At 46.5% G+C, this 17,982-nt stretch overlaps 2 protein-coding genes across 3 annotated transcripts in view; one reads left to right on the forward strand and one right to left on the reverse strand.

The window, feature by feature from the left end:
• Positions 1-14,772, forward strand: part of LOC146208576 (uncharacterized) — a 28,026-nt gene extending 13,254 nt beyond the window's left edge. For both annotated transcript variants that reach the window (XM_084595076.1, XM_084595085.1), the window contains one exon: positions 14,328-14,772. In XM_084595076.1, coding sequence (XP_084451202.1) covers positions 14,328-14,549 — 222 coding nt within the window. In that variant the 3' untranslated portion in view covers positions 14,550-14,772. The remainder of the gene's footprint in view (positions 1-14,327) is intronic.
• Positions 2,709-9,957, reverse strand: LOC146208577 (uncharacterized). The gene is made up of 3 exons (XM_084587297.1): positions 9,800-9,957; positions 6,323-6,554; positions 2,709-3,904 (listed from the first exon to the last, which is right to left on the reverse strand). The coding sequence occupies exons 1-3, from the start codon at positions 9,801-9,803 to the stop codon at positions 3,637-3,639; spliced, it is 504 nt and encodes a 167-aa protein (XP_084443423.1). The 5' UTR covers positions 9,804-9,957; the 3' UTR covers positions 2,709-3,636.
• Positions 14,773-17,982: the final 3,210 nt, after the last annotated feature.

The following is a 17,982-nucleotide window of genomic DNA, read 5'->3' on the forward strand; positions in this document are numbered from 1 at the left end:
TTCGATATGTGATGCTTAGTCCAGCTAAGTGTCAGGTGGCATTGAAAATGTTGCAGGACCAGCGCCACAATATCAGAAAACAAACTCCTTTCTTATATATTTGTGCCAAATACAGGAATGAAACTGTCTGCAGCGAACATCGTTCGACCTGTTTTCAATTTAAGAACATAAATCTTTTTTCTGGTTTGATGTCAAGCAGCGTACTGCTTTCCAAAGGAAGACAGAGAGGGCTGGGGGATAAAACTACAGAGACGAACACAACATAGAATGATTCGCATCGTTGGTTTGACAGAAAGAAGGAAAGAATGGACGCAATGCTCTGCTGTTTAAACGCGACTTGGGTAGATTGTGTGACTGTCCTCTCCTTTTATTTTTGTTATTCGATTGGAATGTAAACATCACGCATTGCTTTTTTTTTTTTTTAACAAGGTGTTTGACGTACTGTGACATTTTGAAAACAGAGATTAGCACCGAGCGCGTAGCTTGGACTGCTTGGATTGACGACCGCGCCACGGAGCGTTGACCGCTGTGTCCGTTGCATGTTGCACGCCGTACTTGCTACTACTGACGATAGCAGATACCTTGATTGTTTCGAGTGCTCTTTCGTCTGTGGATATTTGCTGCGGAGAATGAGCGATGTCGAAGGGGGCGTTTTGCCGCCTTTGGCTTGCAGCTATTTTGTTGCAGTTTGCTTATCCGCGTAGTCCGTTATGGACGAGTTAAGGTTTTATAGCTTCCACGGATTTAGGTTTGGGTGAAGTTTGGGCCTCGTTAAAACCGTGTGCTCGCTTCGCTGCAAACGGCCGCCGAAGGAAGCACAAAAGTAAAAAAATTGGCGCCCGCTATTGTCAGCTGCTGCTTAAAACCCTATAAGCTCCGTGCACTCGGCACGCGCTGATTCCATGGATGGATGGATGGAATATAGTAGCGTCCCCTTTGAAACGGGGTGGTAGCAGTAGCTATCATGCTCATTTTTCTCCCTATATCTTAATTATTGATTTAGAATGGTTAACTAAACCATCATTTTATTTATTAAATTTTTGTTCCTACATTACTAACATTATGTCACTTCTCTGCTTTTAAGCCACCAATCCTCCAGTCGTTTTTTGCTAGTTTCCACCGCCGGTTTATTCACCCGGCCACTGTTATCTCTAAACCCCAGAGCTTCAGGAACTGTGATTTCGCCTGCATCAACTTCCGGATAGATACCATTACATTCGAGTATAATATGGTCAATTGTTTCACTGGAGTTTCCACATACAGCACATGCGTCATCTCCATTGTTAAATTTCTTTTTGTAGCTGCGTGTTCTAAGGCACCCTGATCTAGCTTCAAAAAGTAGAGCACTGCCTCTTGAGTTATCAAAGAAATCTTCCTTCCTGATCTGCATTTTCCACTTTCGGTATAATTCCACACTCTGTTTCTTTTCCATCGAATTTATCCAATTTTTACCTTCTGTGTTTTTCACCTGTTGCTTAATGTTCTTTATTTCTCCGTCCTTGTGACTAGCATACTTACTAGTTAGTTTCCTAGTTCCTTTCCTCCATTGTGAGTCAACGCTTCTTAAGTACAGGTATTTAAATACTTTAGCTGCCCATCTGTTACTGTCCAATTTCCTCAGGCGTTCCTCATATAATATTTTACTCTGAGCTTCCCGTACTTCGAAAGATGCCCAGCCCATATCTCCCTGTACCGCCTCATTTGTAGTTTTGCCGTGGGCACCTAGTGCTAATCGTTCAACGGATCTCTGATTTATTTCTTTGATTTGATTTATTTCTTTGATTTATTCCATCGGCAATGCGTTCAGCGCCACCAGTGGCATCTTCTGCGTTATGAGTGGGATGGCGCCCCATTGGAATACCTGTACAAAAAGTTTTATGCGCAGTTTTATGATCTCACACTGCAGCTGTGATATTAGAGACATTTAGTTTAGCGCTATACTGCTGCTGTCTACCGCTACTGAGTGAGTGTCAGTACGCATGCGCACATGATCCCGAGGGCGACAGATGGTGTCACGTTCCTGTCAAATTCCGGCGGACTCCGCACGCAGAGACCAATCAGCGCATGCTGTGCTGACGGCGCTCGGTAAACTAAATGTCTCTATTGTTACTTTGTGAAAAAATAAATGTCGAGCAAACTCTAAAAGAGTCCGCGCAAGCATGAAACGTTCTTTCAAACGCGACGTATTTTAAACGCTGCGATATGTGCGCGTGGGAGTAACCCCTGCAGTCGGCGCCAGGTAGGAGTGCGACCAATATAGTAACGTATAGAAACAAAATTTTACGAACAGTTTTTTTCGTTTCACTAGGCATTCATACAGGCAACCGTTCGTACACAGATTCCGTGCGTTTTGGAGGAGACTGTGACACACTATGCAAAATTATTTCGAAGCTGCCGTGTTAAAACGGCTAAGTGCGTGTTGGGAAGCTTGACGCAACCTTTCCAGACATTCTGCCATCTGGAGTTTCTCCGAACCGCTTAAGCTTCTCTTGGAGTTCAAAATGCTGTCAGGTGCGCTGCACTGGCTGAATAATGCGGTCATTGAAACTAGACAGCTTACAATGCTCTACATGAAAAGTAGTTCTCAAATGGCGACAAGCGAACGAAACCTCTGCGCAGTGTTGCAGAGGACGGCACAGACGCCGCTTCCCGCGTACGCGCGTGCGAGCCCTTTACGTTTCTAAACAGAGTAGTGTATCGGCTGGTCACAGGCTGACAAGTCTCTTTTATGGCGAAAACTTGACTAAAGACATTAGGCTGTTTGCATCTAGCCACTTCGATGGCATAGGGTAACCGCATGACTGAAGATGAGAGTGAAATATATATGGGCGCCGTCTGTCACAAAACGACGGCAAGCCACACGCGGCAAAAGAAACAAAGAGGGCATTTTACTGCTTTGTTTTACTTTACATAGAACATGTAACAAGAAATCAACATTTTAGAGTTGTTTTAAGACAGAAAGAAATGCATCTGTGATGACAATAATAGAAACAATACAACGAGATCTTACTCCTGACGACGAACCAGCGAGATAAATTCAAAGTGTCCGCTGTTCTTTCTTTCACATCTTGGTCCCCGGCAAATTGTGATAAGTCCTGTTGCACATCAGTTAGCATTACTCTGTTCAATATCCATAGGTGCCCGAAAGAAGCTCCGTGACGTACTGCATAACCCACTGCTACGCACGGCGAAATTCCTCTACTTACCCACTTTGGATGCTCGCGTCGCCGCCAGGGGCGCGCACATAGCTCCTGATTTAAATTTCCAAGAAGCCTCATGTTCTCTAACACAGAGACCAAAACCGCTGGCTTTAGTCGACGAAGCTGAACCTATGCGCTGGTTCAAGTTGAGTTTGCGGGTGACGGCACGTGTGGATAACATGGTCGTGTCTCTCAACTCCTATTTAGTGTGCATGGAGTACCAGTGCGACGAAGAAAAGCCTAGCGAACAGTGTTCTAAACAGATTACGAGGCATGTCCACCAAGTGATCTTCATTTGATTAAAGGCGACTGAAGATTAGATAGAAAATAGAACCTCGCAAATTGAGCATTGTCTGTCTCGCGGCCGGCCGCCGCGAATGCTTTCACAAACACAGCGAAAAAATCACACTGCTAGCAGTATGCTGGTCATCTTCTGCTAAGACTTGGTTCTTGCCTTCTCGAAGGCCATGCATTTTCCGGACCTAGGGTTGTAGCTGCACCCCACTTTCTGGATGTAGAGGCTTGCACAGTCCTTCTGTTCTCGGCCGTCCTGACGCGCTTTGGCCTCCTGGGCCTTCTGCGCCGGAGTCCGGCCGGGCTTGGACAGGTCCTGGCAGTTGCCGATCATGGCGTTCACCTCCATGGACCGCCTCGAACTCCGGCACCAGCGCAGCGCGTTGAAGTTAGCTCGACAGTGGAAGTAGCTGCGAAAAACGGCCAACGGCAACAAGAGGTTACCCTAACTCTCAGTTCATCAGCAACGTCACCAGTAGTAAAGCCAACCCCACCCCCGTAGCCATCCACATTAAGTGTGCTGCCGAAAAATGTTTCAAGGATTCTCGACTGATTTTTGGTTAGCCGCCGACTTTCGGCTCACCTGTGATTAAGGGGAGGGGAAAGAAGTTTTATTTTATGTAATTTATTTTGGATGAATAGTTTCGTTTCATCACTTTGGATCTACCTGCCATACCAACAAAATTTTTTAACCGACAACACTTGGTTTATATCCAGCTTATCATGAACGTCTTGCCGAGCCAAAATGCAATCTATTTCGGCGGTATCATTAGGAACTCGTAGTTCCATGCTGAGATTCCGCCTGACGTATTCAGACACACAGGCCACATAGAGCAGAAAACGGAATCTTGTGCAACAAGGGCAGGGTATATAAAGGATTCTTCCCGGTAATTTCCCCGCGCAAAATGTCAGCGTGTGTCTCTTTCTTGTTTCGCTTGTCTCAAATACGTTGCACAGCTCACTTGCCAGTTGTCTAGTTTCTATAGGGGGAGTGATATCACTTCACTCCAAGTACGCATTCTGCTCCTCCCTGTAGGTATTGCGACCATGTTCTGAGCTTTATGCCTTAAGGAAACTCGAGGTAAATATATAACGACCCAGCAGACCTAGCGTAAAGAGGCTCTATGGTGGACCCTAAGCGCTATCGTTAACTCTTGATGGTTCTTATTTCTCGCACAAATTGTTAATGGTAGGAGATTCAGGATTTCTCTCAATTCTTTCCTTCTGAACAGTATGAACCATGTAACTTACATTAAATTAATCAGGTATTTTCTTGAAGAATCCTTTTTTTTTTTCTTGCTTAAGAACCAAGCCGTACAGTTCACTGTTCCTAGCATAGTTTCGGTTTCACTTCCTTTATTTTTCGGTATGCCATTTCGCTTTGTAATTGGCTTTGCTGATTTTTTTTTCGTGGAATTCGTTAGTATACCTTAGGGCTCCTTATTTTTGGTGGTATGTTGATGTGAACGCGATGTTGCATAGGCGATTTGAGGGCTTTATACCTTATAGCCAGCTCAGCTCTGCGACCTAAGGTATGACTGCATGGCATCGTCACTTAACGTAACTATGGCGTTTACTCCGCTGGTGGCAGTCGCAAAGACTGCTCAGTTAGTCGTCGTCATCTTAATGTAAGCCCAATGACTGCTACAGTTGACCCGTCTCGGTGAATTTGCCACCTGACGGTGATGGCAGCAGCAAGAAGTGAATGTCTCCATGTCAGCGTAGCTGAATGAGGCGGTTCGAAGATCTGGTTTTCTGGACAAAACGTTCCCAAGCAATACTTGCCTGACATACTTATTGCGCACAACGGTGGCTACGAGCCCAAGTTCTTGGACAGTTGGTGAACCAGCGACCGTGTGACCATGCTAAAGATTAGCCTTGCGTTAAAAATATCCCCGCATACTGTTAGCCTGAGGTACAGAGTGCACAGGTTGTTCGCCGAGCTTTTTCAATTCGCGCTTAGGTGCGGTTGCACTGTCGTAATCCCCCGTGTTCGTATCCCCTTCCCCCCAATCTAACAAGGGTGGAGGAGGTATCTCTGAGACGGCTGAGAGTCGGAGTGGCCCTTACGCCCGCCGTTCGACACCAGTGACAAAGTACTACTATTCCAGTTCCCGACAAATGCCCACACTGCGAAGAACCCGCTTGCGACACCACTGTCCGGCATCTAATATGGACATGCCCAGGAACTTCGCATATGCGCCAGATCATTTTACAAAAAGCGGGACTTTCACCGACTAATGACTCTCATTTCCACCTATGGATAACAAACTACATTTATGCACGCAGTTTATGTGACTTTTTTTTTTTTTTTTTTTTTTCGAAGAGTTTGCCACAAGGCATAAGGTGAGAAAGGGGGAATGGGATGCAGGAGATAGAAAGTTAAAAGAAGGAGTGCAGTCCAGTTGTGCTTATGAATTCGAGAAGGTTGGCAGTATAGCGATTGTCCATTGTCCATTTGTCATAATCACTATCGCGATTCCACCGCAGGCCCACCTTCATGATTATCCGTTGCCTGATGTGCGTTGTTGATGGACACGTCCACAACAAGTGGCGCACATCGCAGACGTCAGGTGGAGTGTCACAGTGAGGGCACCTGTCAGTCACTGGTAGGTCTTTTTCCCGCCATGTGACTTATGTGACTTCTTGCACATGGCTGCACTCCACACATTCCTGTGACTCTACCACCACCTTTTATGCCGTGTGGCAAACTCAGCGCCATAAATAAATAAATAAATAAATAAATAAATAAATAAATAAATAAATAAATAAATAAATAAATAAATAAATAAACACTGTCGTACGGAGTGGCGCTGCATCGCACTCACAAGTCGCAGTTGGGGCACTCTAGTTTGAGCATGGTCCGGTAGGTGGCGTACATGACGAGCGCCACGCAAGCCCCGTCCAGCGAGAGCAGCAGCCAGGACCGGTTGTCCACGCAGCGGATGAAGGTGCGCCAATTGAATTGGCGTCGCCGAGTCACGGACTCCGCGTTGTCGTGGCACACAAGCAGTACGGCCAGCAGCAGAGCGCGCCAGCTTGGCCCGCGGAGAGGGCACCCTGCATATGCCGGAGGGAACTTTCGATGAGTTCAAACGCGCCATACGCTACCGCGGTCTGATCATGCTATGTTATGTGAATACAATATGTGATGTCTCTTATGTACATACGAGTTGCTTCCCCAAGAGCGTCTAAGTAGCGTTTATCATATAGTTGTGTGGGTCTGCAGTCGGGCATCGTCACTGCCGGTGTGCATCACCACAGTTTTGACTAAGATAGGTTAAAATATTAGCATGGACTTCATGGAGCAGCACGACATCCAAAAGTAAACCGACACCATATGGCCCAGTGACTGACATTTAGCTTTTGAGGACAAGGTCACAGGTATCGAGTCGTGACGGCTACATTGCGAAAGCGACAGAGACAAAGTGGAAATTCATCCATACTGCGATTTCCGGGAAGCATGCATTAACGAGGGCAAAATTACTGCGGAGCCTATTTAGAACTGTGGGGTGCTCTCTAGTGGAAATATATAATTTTTATAAGCTTTTTATAAGGTAATATATAAGCTTTTACAAACAAACAAATTTACTGAGCGAGTTGGGCTAGTTGGTTTTGCATGGTGAAGTCAAAGGACGGGACACAGTGACACGAGGAAGCACAAACACAAAGCGCTGATCATGTTTGCCTTCGCCTTGTGTTTGTGCTTCCTTATGTCACTGTGTCCCGTCCCTTGCACTGTTCCTTCACCATTTACTGAGTAAGTTAACTTGCTAATTGAGGCGGTCATGTAATATTAAATAATTATCGGTATCATCAATTACTTTGTTAATTAAGAAAAAAAAAACAAAATGCAGACTTAAGCTACAGCCTCTCACACGCGCGTTAAAGCCCATGCATTGCACCTTTTCGCGGCTTTCTGCTTCGCATATAGCACAAAAGTCCAAGCATTATGTCTGACAGCTTTGGGCTGGCCGAGCAGTCAAAGACGCGTTCAACAACATGGTTCCTAATCTGCGCACAATTTCTCGGATGTGATCTCGAAATCCTCCCTATGTGTCGTATAATGCCCACTCGAATGGAGCACATCAGTGGGCTGTATCTGTTTCTGAGTAAATTGTATATTCAGCCAAAATATTTACACATGTGAATTGAGACGAAAAGTAGCGAGTAAACAACCAGTACCCATTTTTCAGTGTGCATGCGCATAAAAACAGTACCGTGCTATGCAGCGACATGCAATCTCTTCTGTCGGCAGGGCCTTGGCCTTTCAGGGAGCAGCCACCTGTACAGGTGACTCATACGGGGCCATCGGACGTTGTTTTATATAAGAACAGGTGGCGGCACCCCCTCTCCCTCTACTTGGCGCTGGGCTGGTACCTTATGATTTGCCCTGCTTTTGATGAATGAGTCTACCTGCGTAACAGAGCTAGCTTTACCAGTATTCTACATTACAGTTCGGCGTGAACTTCTTATACGACAAACTTCTTAGCCCTTTTATGTTGCCTCAAATATGTAGCATGCAAGTTCGGTACCGGCCTTAATATTTCGCACAATGATTCGACAGTCACACTCTTCTCGCGAAAATAAGGAAGTGCTTTATAAAATCGAATAAGCCATCATACCTTCAGCATGGAATGAGTGCACAAATTTCGAACGCAGAAGAGTGCCCCGTAGTACCTTGGCCGCACCTGCGCTTAATGCATTTACTGTATTGATTGACAGATTCGATTTTGTAATCGAGCTCACTTTGCTCGGGGGTTGCTCAATACTCGAGTCGCGGCCAAGGCGGGAGAGAATGCGAAGGGAGTGAATGGAAGCAAGCAATGCTACTGCGGAAAGCCTTGTCTTCTGGACGCCTTGGAGCCTTCATGCACTGAGGCAGTTGCTACCGCCGGTGCTGCACAATGGTTTTACGTGCCCTTTCTTTTTCAATAGAGCGCGCAAAGGACATTCAGATAAGGCCGATACGAAAGCAGGCACAGAACTCAGACAGGAATGAACAGGCTGTAGTAGTGGCACTGCTGCTACTAACATTCGTACTAATAACACTAGTATACTATCACTAGGTGGTGCTAGGAGTATGGAGAGTAGCATTTGTCATCCCTCTGTGGAAGTTTATATCTTGTGTTTCGGCTGTATGTCGACTGTAAACAATGGATGGCCGCCATGTTGAAAATGCTACTGTGCAGCGGGTCCATCTGTTCACTTGTGCACGCGCTGTTGCAAAGCAAATGCAAATAATGGGGGACGGAAAGAAACACACACACACACACACACACACACACACACACACACACACACACACACACACACACACACACACACACACACACACACACACACACACACACACACACACACACACACACACACACACACACACACACACACACACACACACACACACACACACACACACACACGCACGCACACGCACACGCACACGCACACGCACACACACACACACACACACACACACACACACACACTATATATATATATATATATATATATATATATATATATATATATATATATGTATGTTTGAAAACAGCGTCGAATTAATGATAGCAGGAACCAAGAGACCGAAATGGTTTTGATGAGGACCTGTAATGAGTGGAATAGAGAACAGATGCTGTATTAGTGGATACTGAGGGAAGCGAAGAACAACTCGGTGGGACTGAGATAAGAGAAAATGAAATTAGGGGATATTTAAGAGATACAGGATCCAGTGGCTGGTACTGGACAGGTATACTTGGAAAGCGTTCCGAATTGCCTTTGGCTTGTAATGAACTCAATAGGGATACTGTTGATGCTGATGATAACGGTGATGAAGTTGCAATCACCGTTACAGTTGGTATTGTGGGTAGGCTACCAAACGTATTTATTAGATGAACATGCATTGGCTGAGGGTCAAGCGCCTTTTGAGTTTACGAGACCATGGTTGCGTCACTTGCGCTTGCTTATTTTATGGCTTCAAAAACAGATAAACAATGCTGGAAAGAACAAATCACGAATTGTATAGTATATACACAGTGGCGCCGCTGTCATCACTTGCAGATAAAACCAATCAGAGACGACGTTTTTATCAGTCATATGCTGGTAGGTCAGCGCCACCAGGGAGTCAGGCTCTATCCAGAAACTCATCCAGTGATGGCTGTGGACCTTACTGAACAGCTTGTTTAGAACAGCGAGACTGGAACACATGAGAACACATGACTGACATGACACATGACTGGAACTCGGCTATCGATCCGCATGGAGGAGAGTTTGCCACACAGATGATCCGAACTTGTACTCACCCATGCTATATAAGTTGTGCTATATCCAGCTGCTGACTCCACTGCAATGCTTCTAAAGCGGACCGAACGGCGGTTGCTGAGTGCTGTCGGCCGTAGGTCAGCGACGCATTCGCGGTTGGCGAAGCGCTCCGCTCTAAACATAACCGCACAATGCAAGGATGCGGACCTCAGACGGCTGTCGTCTGCCTGTCTTGGCTGCCTTTGAGTGATGGCCGTCTCATCGCTGGCCAGCTGGAGCTATCTTAAGCTGAGCGCTAAAACCGACTCCTACCAGTGTTTTCCTAGTTGATTTTGGGCTTGCTCAGTTACCCCGATGAGTATTTTTAACCTGTTTCAACATGCACATTACTTGCACTGTCAAGCATTTAGGAGTCAGATCTCTTGGATACCTTGCCTTGTTCGGGCCGAAGCCCTAACTCAAGTTAAGATCTGTTTGTAATTATACGTTATGTGCCTCAAATATATGCGTAGCTCAGTGCTATCCGTAGCTCAGCGATCCAAGGGCAGCTTGCCTCGGCGGAGGTGGTGGTGAAATCATGAAATGAAAAGTTGCCAAAGGAGTGTGGGGCCCATAGTTTAGGGCTCCAGTGCTAAGTGCCGCTTCCTTGGCTTGTTCCACTAAACAACGGTTGTCACCCGGTTGCGAGCTGAAAGGCGTAGCTTCCTAGCTCTTCAGTGGAAGGGGCTCGGATGGGTGGAAGGTTTTGGCGATGTTGGCAGGCCCGCATTACCTTATATAGGCAGAATTCTGAGAATGGTGATGTGTCTCATGGTTTTATGTAGGGAATAAGTGATGTAGTGATCCAAGGGCTGTGTATATGTGGGACTGAAAGTGGCGTTATGTGATGGCCTCTTCCCGCTTTAAACTCCATTGTGCAAAGGGAAATGGAACTTCTTTCCTTAGTGATGGGTGATAATCTTACTGTGTTGATTGGGGATGATGTGCGGCCGGCGGACACTGGCTTAGTACGCTGTATTTGGCACCCCTTGTGCACAGGCTCAGGCGAAGGTATAGATTTGCCGATTTCCAGGTAGAGACCAATGCACACGAGCCCAGATAAGCTTGTGTTGTGGTAGTAGGCAGAAAGAACACTGAGCAAGGGCAGATGGGGGGGGGGGGGGGGCTCAGTTCACAAGTCGAGCGAATGTTTCGACAAGTTGACGCCTTCGTCTAAGCAGCGCGAGCATCACTGGCAGGGATTTAAATGTCAGTGATGATCGCGCTGGCCGGGCGAAGTCACCTTGTGGACACGTTGGCTCGACTTGCGAACAGAGGCACCTCCCCCCCCCCCCCCTCCCCCCCCCCCCCTTTACGCTTGCTCAGTGTTTCATAGCATGTAGTCATCTTCTTTTTCTCGTTCTACCATGGTAGTAGGCAGAGAATAATGAAATTGCCCTTGCCGTTTCGGTGGCGGCATAAGATGGCTTTGGAATCAGAAAGGACGATTATATATCCTTTGTCTATGGCGATTTCAAGGGCAATGGTGACCTCTCCAGCTTCTGTCGGATTGGCAGCGGCCAGTGATGCTGTGGCCACCGTCTTGAGTTCGTGGGGTTCACAACATTCACACGGGTCTTCCCAACTTATCGAACGATCGTACAATGTGCCAAATAACTTTATATTTTCGAAGTGATTGAGGTGAGTCGATCTTTGGGGCGGGGGTATAACTTAAAATTATTAAAAATGCGCCGTGAAAGGAAGAATCTTCTGGCCTGCTCTGCTCCTGCGAGCGTCGAACTGCAACTCCAGTTGACAGGTGAAGTCAGTAAAAGAAAAGCAGACTGCAGTATATATGTCACGGCTCGCGCGCGGCTTCCCTTTGTCAGATTTTGCTCTACGTGCCCGCTCAGAAAAACGTTCTTCAGACTACAGCGCCGACTTGAACACATCGCAATGCGTTCAGGAATCAGGACGTGCGAAAGTGCCATGCTATCACGGCATGCTCAACGTTTCTTTGTGTTCTCCCATTATTACCACGCCTACGCGTTGTTTTTTTTCGAAAGGAAATAAACTTGCACAATAAGTAGAAGAAGAAAAGAGGCGTGACAACAGGCGCATTGCGCTCTGTCCTGTCGTCACATCTCTTTCTTCTTCTGTTTATTGCGCAAGTTTATTTCCTTTTGCTAATATGAACCAACTCGCTCAAGAGAAAGTACTTAGCGTTTTTTTTTTTTTTTTTTTTGCGCGTTTAATCCACCATTCGGTCGTACACAATGGGTGGACCACATTTACCGGTATCTCCTTGGAATCGTGTGGCGTGTATCGCCAATTTACGTAGTAAATGCAGGTCTGCGTTGCGATCTTATTTATTTTGTGCTCTTTAAAGGAACAGAACACTGACCAAGATAGGCAATATGATTATGGCGGAAATGAAAATATCTAGTCTCGTATAGTATAGATTAAGCACTAAAATATCCAAGAAATTCGGATTGATCATTTATTTTTTTTTACCGAAAATCGCATGAAAACGGCAGCGAAATGCTGTAATTATCATTGCTTTAACTCACGTGACCATATCTCGAAAAAGTCTCACTGGTTTTCGGAAGTGCACGATATTCTCTAATCTTTGAAGATTTCTCGCCCTGCTTTATTATATCACTAGATGGCGCTACAGTGTTTCGAATTCCTTGGATGAAGCTGTGACTACATCTATGGTCCTATGGCCCACTAAATCTTCAGTAAGCGTGCGTTCCTGTGCCGTGTCAGCCTTCGGTGTAGAAACTGAAATTGACGCTAATCTGTACTAAAATACCTATTTATTGTCTGGCGTTTCGTATTTATATTCGGTAAGCGCCATCGCGGTCGCTACTCATGGCTTCGACCGTCAGACTACATACAATCGGGCGCATGAACTGATCGAAAAATTCTCGGCATAATTTTTCAACAGCGTTTTTGACAAAACCGTTAGGAATCCACCCCTCTAGACAGAAAGCTTCCCTGCGCCGAAAAAAAAAAAAGGGACGTTAAAGTGCTGTGTTCTGTCCCTTTCAGTTTTCAATCCTGTATCGATGGGTCACTGCCATTTTAAACTGTTTTCTTTATGTTCTACGTTATATTATTTTTGTTTGCTTGAAGCGTCATTTATCGACATTGCCGAGAAGCTGAATGTAGCCGTAGGCAGTGGCCGATCAGGGAAATGTTCCACCCGTATCGTCGATACCCCTCATTACTTCACGATGCCAGCTATCGGATGCTGCAACCCGAACGAGCTATAGTCGCATGAGTCAATAACCGCATCGGGAATTCTGAGTAGGTCCTCTTGCCTGTTTTGTCCTATGGTGGTTCAGATTTCTGATCTTTGGCTGTACCCAGCTGCCCCGCTCCTGGGGACGACGGCGTATGCTGAATGATCGCGCTGTGACTTGTACTTGTAGTAGAGGCTTTAGTAAGTGAAGAGTGGTGAGTCCGTGAAGTGGGGACTGCCAGGCGAAAGACACGCCGTCTCGCTCTGGACACTGTTCATTGTCGGATTCGTCGTCCCAGTCCCATCATTCTCGCCATCTGGCGAGGTTCTGTCGTGTCACAAAAATATTGAGAAACCTTGAGTTGAATATGGCCTTGCCATATCTGTTCATATCCTTTATAGATAGCCGCACATGGATGGAGGAGGTATATCTCCCCCGAACTCTAGCTTATCGACCACCTCCGCCGGTTTTCATAGTCTCAATTTGCCCTACTGCTCTTTGTGAATTCCCCTCCAGCTCCACTCCCCCCCCCCCCCTTCCCCTCCTTAGTACAGTAAGTTACCCGGCTAAGCGGAAAAGATTCCTGGCTATGTGCTTGCTGTAAAAGTACACCAGAGACATTGTATGCCGATGGCGACTACCTTTCCAATGCTTCAACCGTTCTTCCAGCCTCGAAACGTAGCTCCACATCTCACCAATTGAGCTCGCCGAAATTCTACTCCCAGGTACCAAAACTGGGACACCCGCTGTCTTCTCCTATTGTTGATTCCATAGCTGAGAACTAGGGAGCAAAGCACAGGCAACACACGCACAATGACAGATAACAGAGAGGGCAACGCGCAAGTACCGTAATCATGCAACAGTGACACACAGCCAACCAGCGCGCGGCACTAGCAAACCGATGGAGGAAACGGGCATCAACGGTCACCTTCCTTTGGCATAAATTTAGCATTACACAACGCAGCGAACTACAGAAGGGAAAATGATTAATATAATGTTAAGGAATAAAAAGAGAGCGTGATAGATTAGGGCCAGAAAGGCGGGTTAATGGCGCCTTAGATGAAGAAAGGAAGGGCAACTGAATATGATCGGGGCGCGAAACGCGCTGAAAACATAAACGCTGGCTTCATAGGGCTATTGAAAAAAATGAATGTAGCAGGGGTGTAAAGATAATCAGGCGGCCGGACGAAGTTTTCAGGGGTAAAATGGCAGCAGCTGGGTCTGCCTAGAGAGGTCTAATTGGAGGGCATTGGGAAATGTCTTCGTGCTCCAGGGGGCGAAAACGGATTGATGATGACGCTATGTTCTACTGTAATGGTGGTCTGTATGTTATGATTCGCAGGTGTACGGCGTGCCCCCACCCGAGTACTCGGCGCCCAGCGCGCCGCAGGATCCTCAAGAGGCACCGCCGCTGCCGCCCCCTCGTACGCTGACCCTATCCTCAGTGGTCCGTCAAGCCGCATCGCGAAGAAGAGCGCCACCTCCGCCTGTGCCGGTGCATGCGCACAACGCCAGGCCCGAGGATGCCGCGTCCATCGTCACTGATGGCGAGAATGCTACGTGAATACCACCTTTTCGGCCTGCTTCGGTCTGGCTCCTCGGCTCCCATCAACGTGTGTGTGGGTGTGTGTGGCTTAACTCTGCGGCGACCGTGTACAACGCTGCTGGAGACTCTCGCCGACACATTGCGATTGTTGTGCCTCTTTAATGGCGCTTTGGTGGGCACTCTAGGCGGCAGCTATTGTAAATAAACTCAACAACAATGGTTCTTTTTCCAATACAGCTTATGCGTGTCTCCTGGTGTGAGCTTCTATACAGTAAACTGAACCATGCCTGGGCTGCAGCACTTTACACCAAATTTATCCAGGCAGGTCTGTGATTTACTACTGTAAAGGTGACTCGCGCACGTTCTCGTTGCCAATGATTTCGCACTTGTGGAAAAAGAAGCTTTGGATTTTTCCTTTGTGCGCCCTCGAGTATCAAATTTCCGCGCCGATGTGTCTCTGCTGGAACAGATATTCTGCGCGGCGAAATTCTGTTGTCCGTCTACAGCCGTGACCTATTTTGTTTACACGTACTTTCAGTGCTTATAGTGCGGTCCTTGGTTACGTCTGCAATCATTTGTGTCGTTATCTGTGTGTAGGCAGTTAGTGATCACCTCTAGTCTTCAGTATTCTGATGCGCGTTGCCTCTTTTCTCGACCTTTTCTCGCTGTGGACGATCAAGCCAGAGGCATGTCCGTCGCTCGACAGTTTTGCCTTTGCTTTCATTAAAATGTTATTTCCTTGATTGGCGCAGCGCGGGGTTGCAAAGGAAGGCAGGCTGAAACCGGAAGTGGCCGCCAAGTTTTACCAGGGTTCTTCACTCGCCACCTATGCTCATCTTTAAGACGCGACTTCGGACATTACTTGATCATTACGCGTGTGGATGCTACTATTGCAACTCTAGGAAGATAAGAGCAGCCGATATGGCTGCTTAGCTTTGAGAAGACATAAATTGGAGGCGAAACGATTCCACAGAGTTGAGATCTAGTTTGTGCCAGAAGTTCCGTGCAATTGGACATCACCGCTCAAGGAGCTTTAAAGTTCTGGCAAGCTCGATCAGCTACGTTGCTATAACAATGAAGGCTTAGAAGTTGGTAATAAGCTGTATTTTGCCTTTCGGCTAGATGTTTTGATGATTGTCTCTCTTACTGTCCCATCTCGTGCCGGAGCCGTCGCGTCATCATCCCGAGTGTTGGTGAGTGTGCCTCTAAGATCCGAGTTTACGAAACTGCACTGGTTGCAGACACTGCTAGGTTGTGTTTACAGCAGCACCGCAACACTGCAGGATCGCGCGGTAGCTGGGAGTAACTAACAGTTATTAATAATCATGGCCGCCTGTGATTAACATCATCGTACATGAGCGGGTGATGGTTTGGCCTCTGGAAACCAAACTCAGATGCTACGAAGGCCTAGCATTTATACCCATTACACCTCTTCCTGCGCGCGCCTTTCGTAGTCCGATACATAAAAGTAACTGTAGTCGACCACTTTTCAGAGAGGCACCAGGGGTTCGTATGTATGCTTAGGGGCTTGATTAACTAACAGGCGATCGAGATGAGAGACTTCTAGTAAAAGTCTGTCCCCGCTACGTATCTTTGTGCTCCTCAGTTTCGCTATTAAGGTGTCTGTGCAATAGCCTACTTTTATAACACATTTGCACCGAAATTAAACTGCACCGTCAAGGTGAATCCAATAAAAACAAAAATATCTCGAGATGACTGGCAACCCAAGTGGTAAAACTATTTTGCCGAACATTTGTGCATGCAACCTGACCGACTGAAACTTCTCGGGCCTAGCTCGGCCAGCTAGCTTCGCCCGTGCAAAAGAATTAACAATAGCCTTAGACTGGCTACTAATTGGCAGCAGCCTTTCATCGACATATGCAACAAAGGCATTGCCGGCTTTGCCATCAATCAGCATTTTGTGTCAATGCATGATTCGGGAAAGTTCCAGTTGGTATTCAGCAGCGGCAACCATTTCAGTAACACGGTTTTAGCTTGAAATATGTGCTTCATTACAATCTGTTGTATACAGTTAGAAATGTATAAGCAAGTCATGCATAACTTGAGTCATTAAATAAGATTGACCAATGTTTACGCCGCTACCTTGAGCAACAATGCCTGTATAAAATATTTCAAACAATGACTTATAGTTCATATACACTGCAAGTACCGCAAATAGCCGCGCGTTACAACAATCATTCGTCTATGCAAGATGACAGCTGTATCAAACAGATGTTGGTAGCAATATACAAGCATCCTAACGCAATCTTCCCTATTTCGCGCAAAGAGGTACAAAGCTAAGCAATAAGATCAGGGTAAGTTGTTTATAAAGCTCAATTAAGGTTATTTCACAGCCAGTAATAATGGTTCTCTTAAAGTGCTTGAAAGGACTGTGAAAAGCTGTTTAATAAAACTAGAAAACGCTCACGAGCGATCGGTATTCCACCAATATCATTGGCAACGCAAGAAATTATAAACTACTTTCATTAACACCGAAGATATCGACGATCAAAAATGATGTTCCTCATCTTCCCCCTCAAAGAGACGCTTGGCGGGCGGAAGAAACAAAAGATTTCGGGGCACTTAGGGCCGCCAACGTTGGGGTCGCCTGCGTGTATGAAGGCGAAAGGTCGCTCGCGCAGCGGCGCCTGATTCGAAACGCGTGCTGCGTTAGGTCACCTGGTGTAGTGAAGGGATTAGGACATACATTTGGTGATACATAAATCAGATGCACGCCAAGTAGACAGCGAAGTGTTATGAATGACACCACCCTGAACGCTGCACAAAGAACGATTGCATCACAATATTGATACGAAACAGGGCGAACCTAACGCTACGTGGAGGTACATTACCGATAGTGATGACTTAAGAGTGAATGACTTAGAGGGAAGAGCCTTGGCATGGGAGTGGCACGGAAACCGCTACAGCAGTGCCGTTCTAGGTTCTTATGTCTTGGGAGTGGGGACGCGTCTGTACACAGCACTTACTCTAACCTGTGTCCTCGTCCGCAGCTCTTCTGAATCCAGTGTGTAGTGTCTCCTAGCATGATGTCCATCGGGATGCTAGTGCGAGGTATAGGTGATATGAGAACCTGGCAATGATCTTTTAAGTGGTGTGTTGTACTGTGTTTGACAGCATAGTCTCCGCACCACGTAGTCTAAACGTTCAAGGACAATAAGGGAGGACTGTTGTATAGCCAGTCAGCATCTCATTTTAACATGATAGTTTACGACAGCGCCCCGTGACCAACGACGATGTGTTTATTTCCAGCCGGCACTCAGAAGAGGCTCGTTGGTTCACAGTTCATACCAATGGCAACGAGAAACGGTAGCATAATTTCATAAATGATAGTTGATTTCACTTCAGCCAGTCATCATTCAACACACGATGGGCTGGGCGATTTCATGGTCTACAAGTATGAGAATATTTGGAAAAGAAGATATCTACCATA

This window comes from Amblyomma maculatum, chromosome 1 (assembly GCF_055883805.1).
Source record: "Amblyomma maculatum isolate TAMU_Amacu chromosome 1, ASM5588380v1, whole genome shotgun sequence".
Lineage (NCBI taxonomy): Eukaryota > Metazoa > Arthropoda > Arachnida > Ixodida > Ixodidae > Amblyomma > Amblyomma maculatum.

Coding starts and splice junctions, on each gene's coding strand:
- LOC146208577 (XM_084587297.1), bottom strand. Junction 3,905..6,322: donor GAGTGCCCCAACTGCGACTT/GTGAGTGCGATG, acceptor CGTTTTTCGCAG/CTACTTCCACTGTCGAGCTA.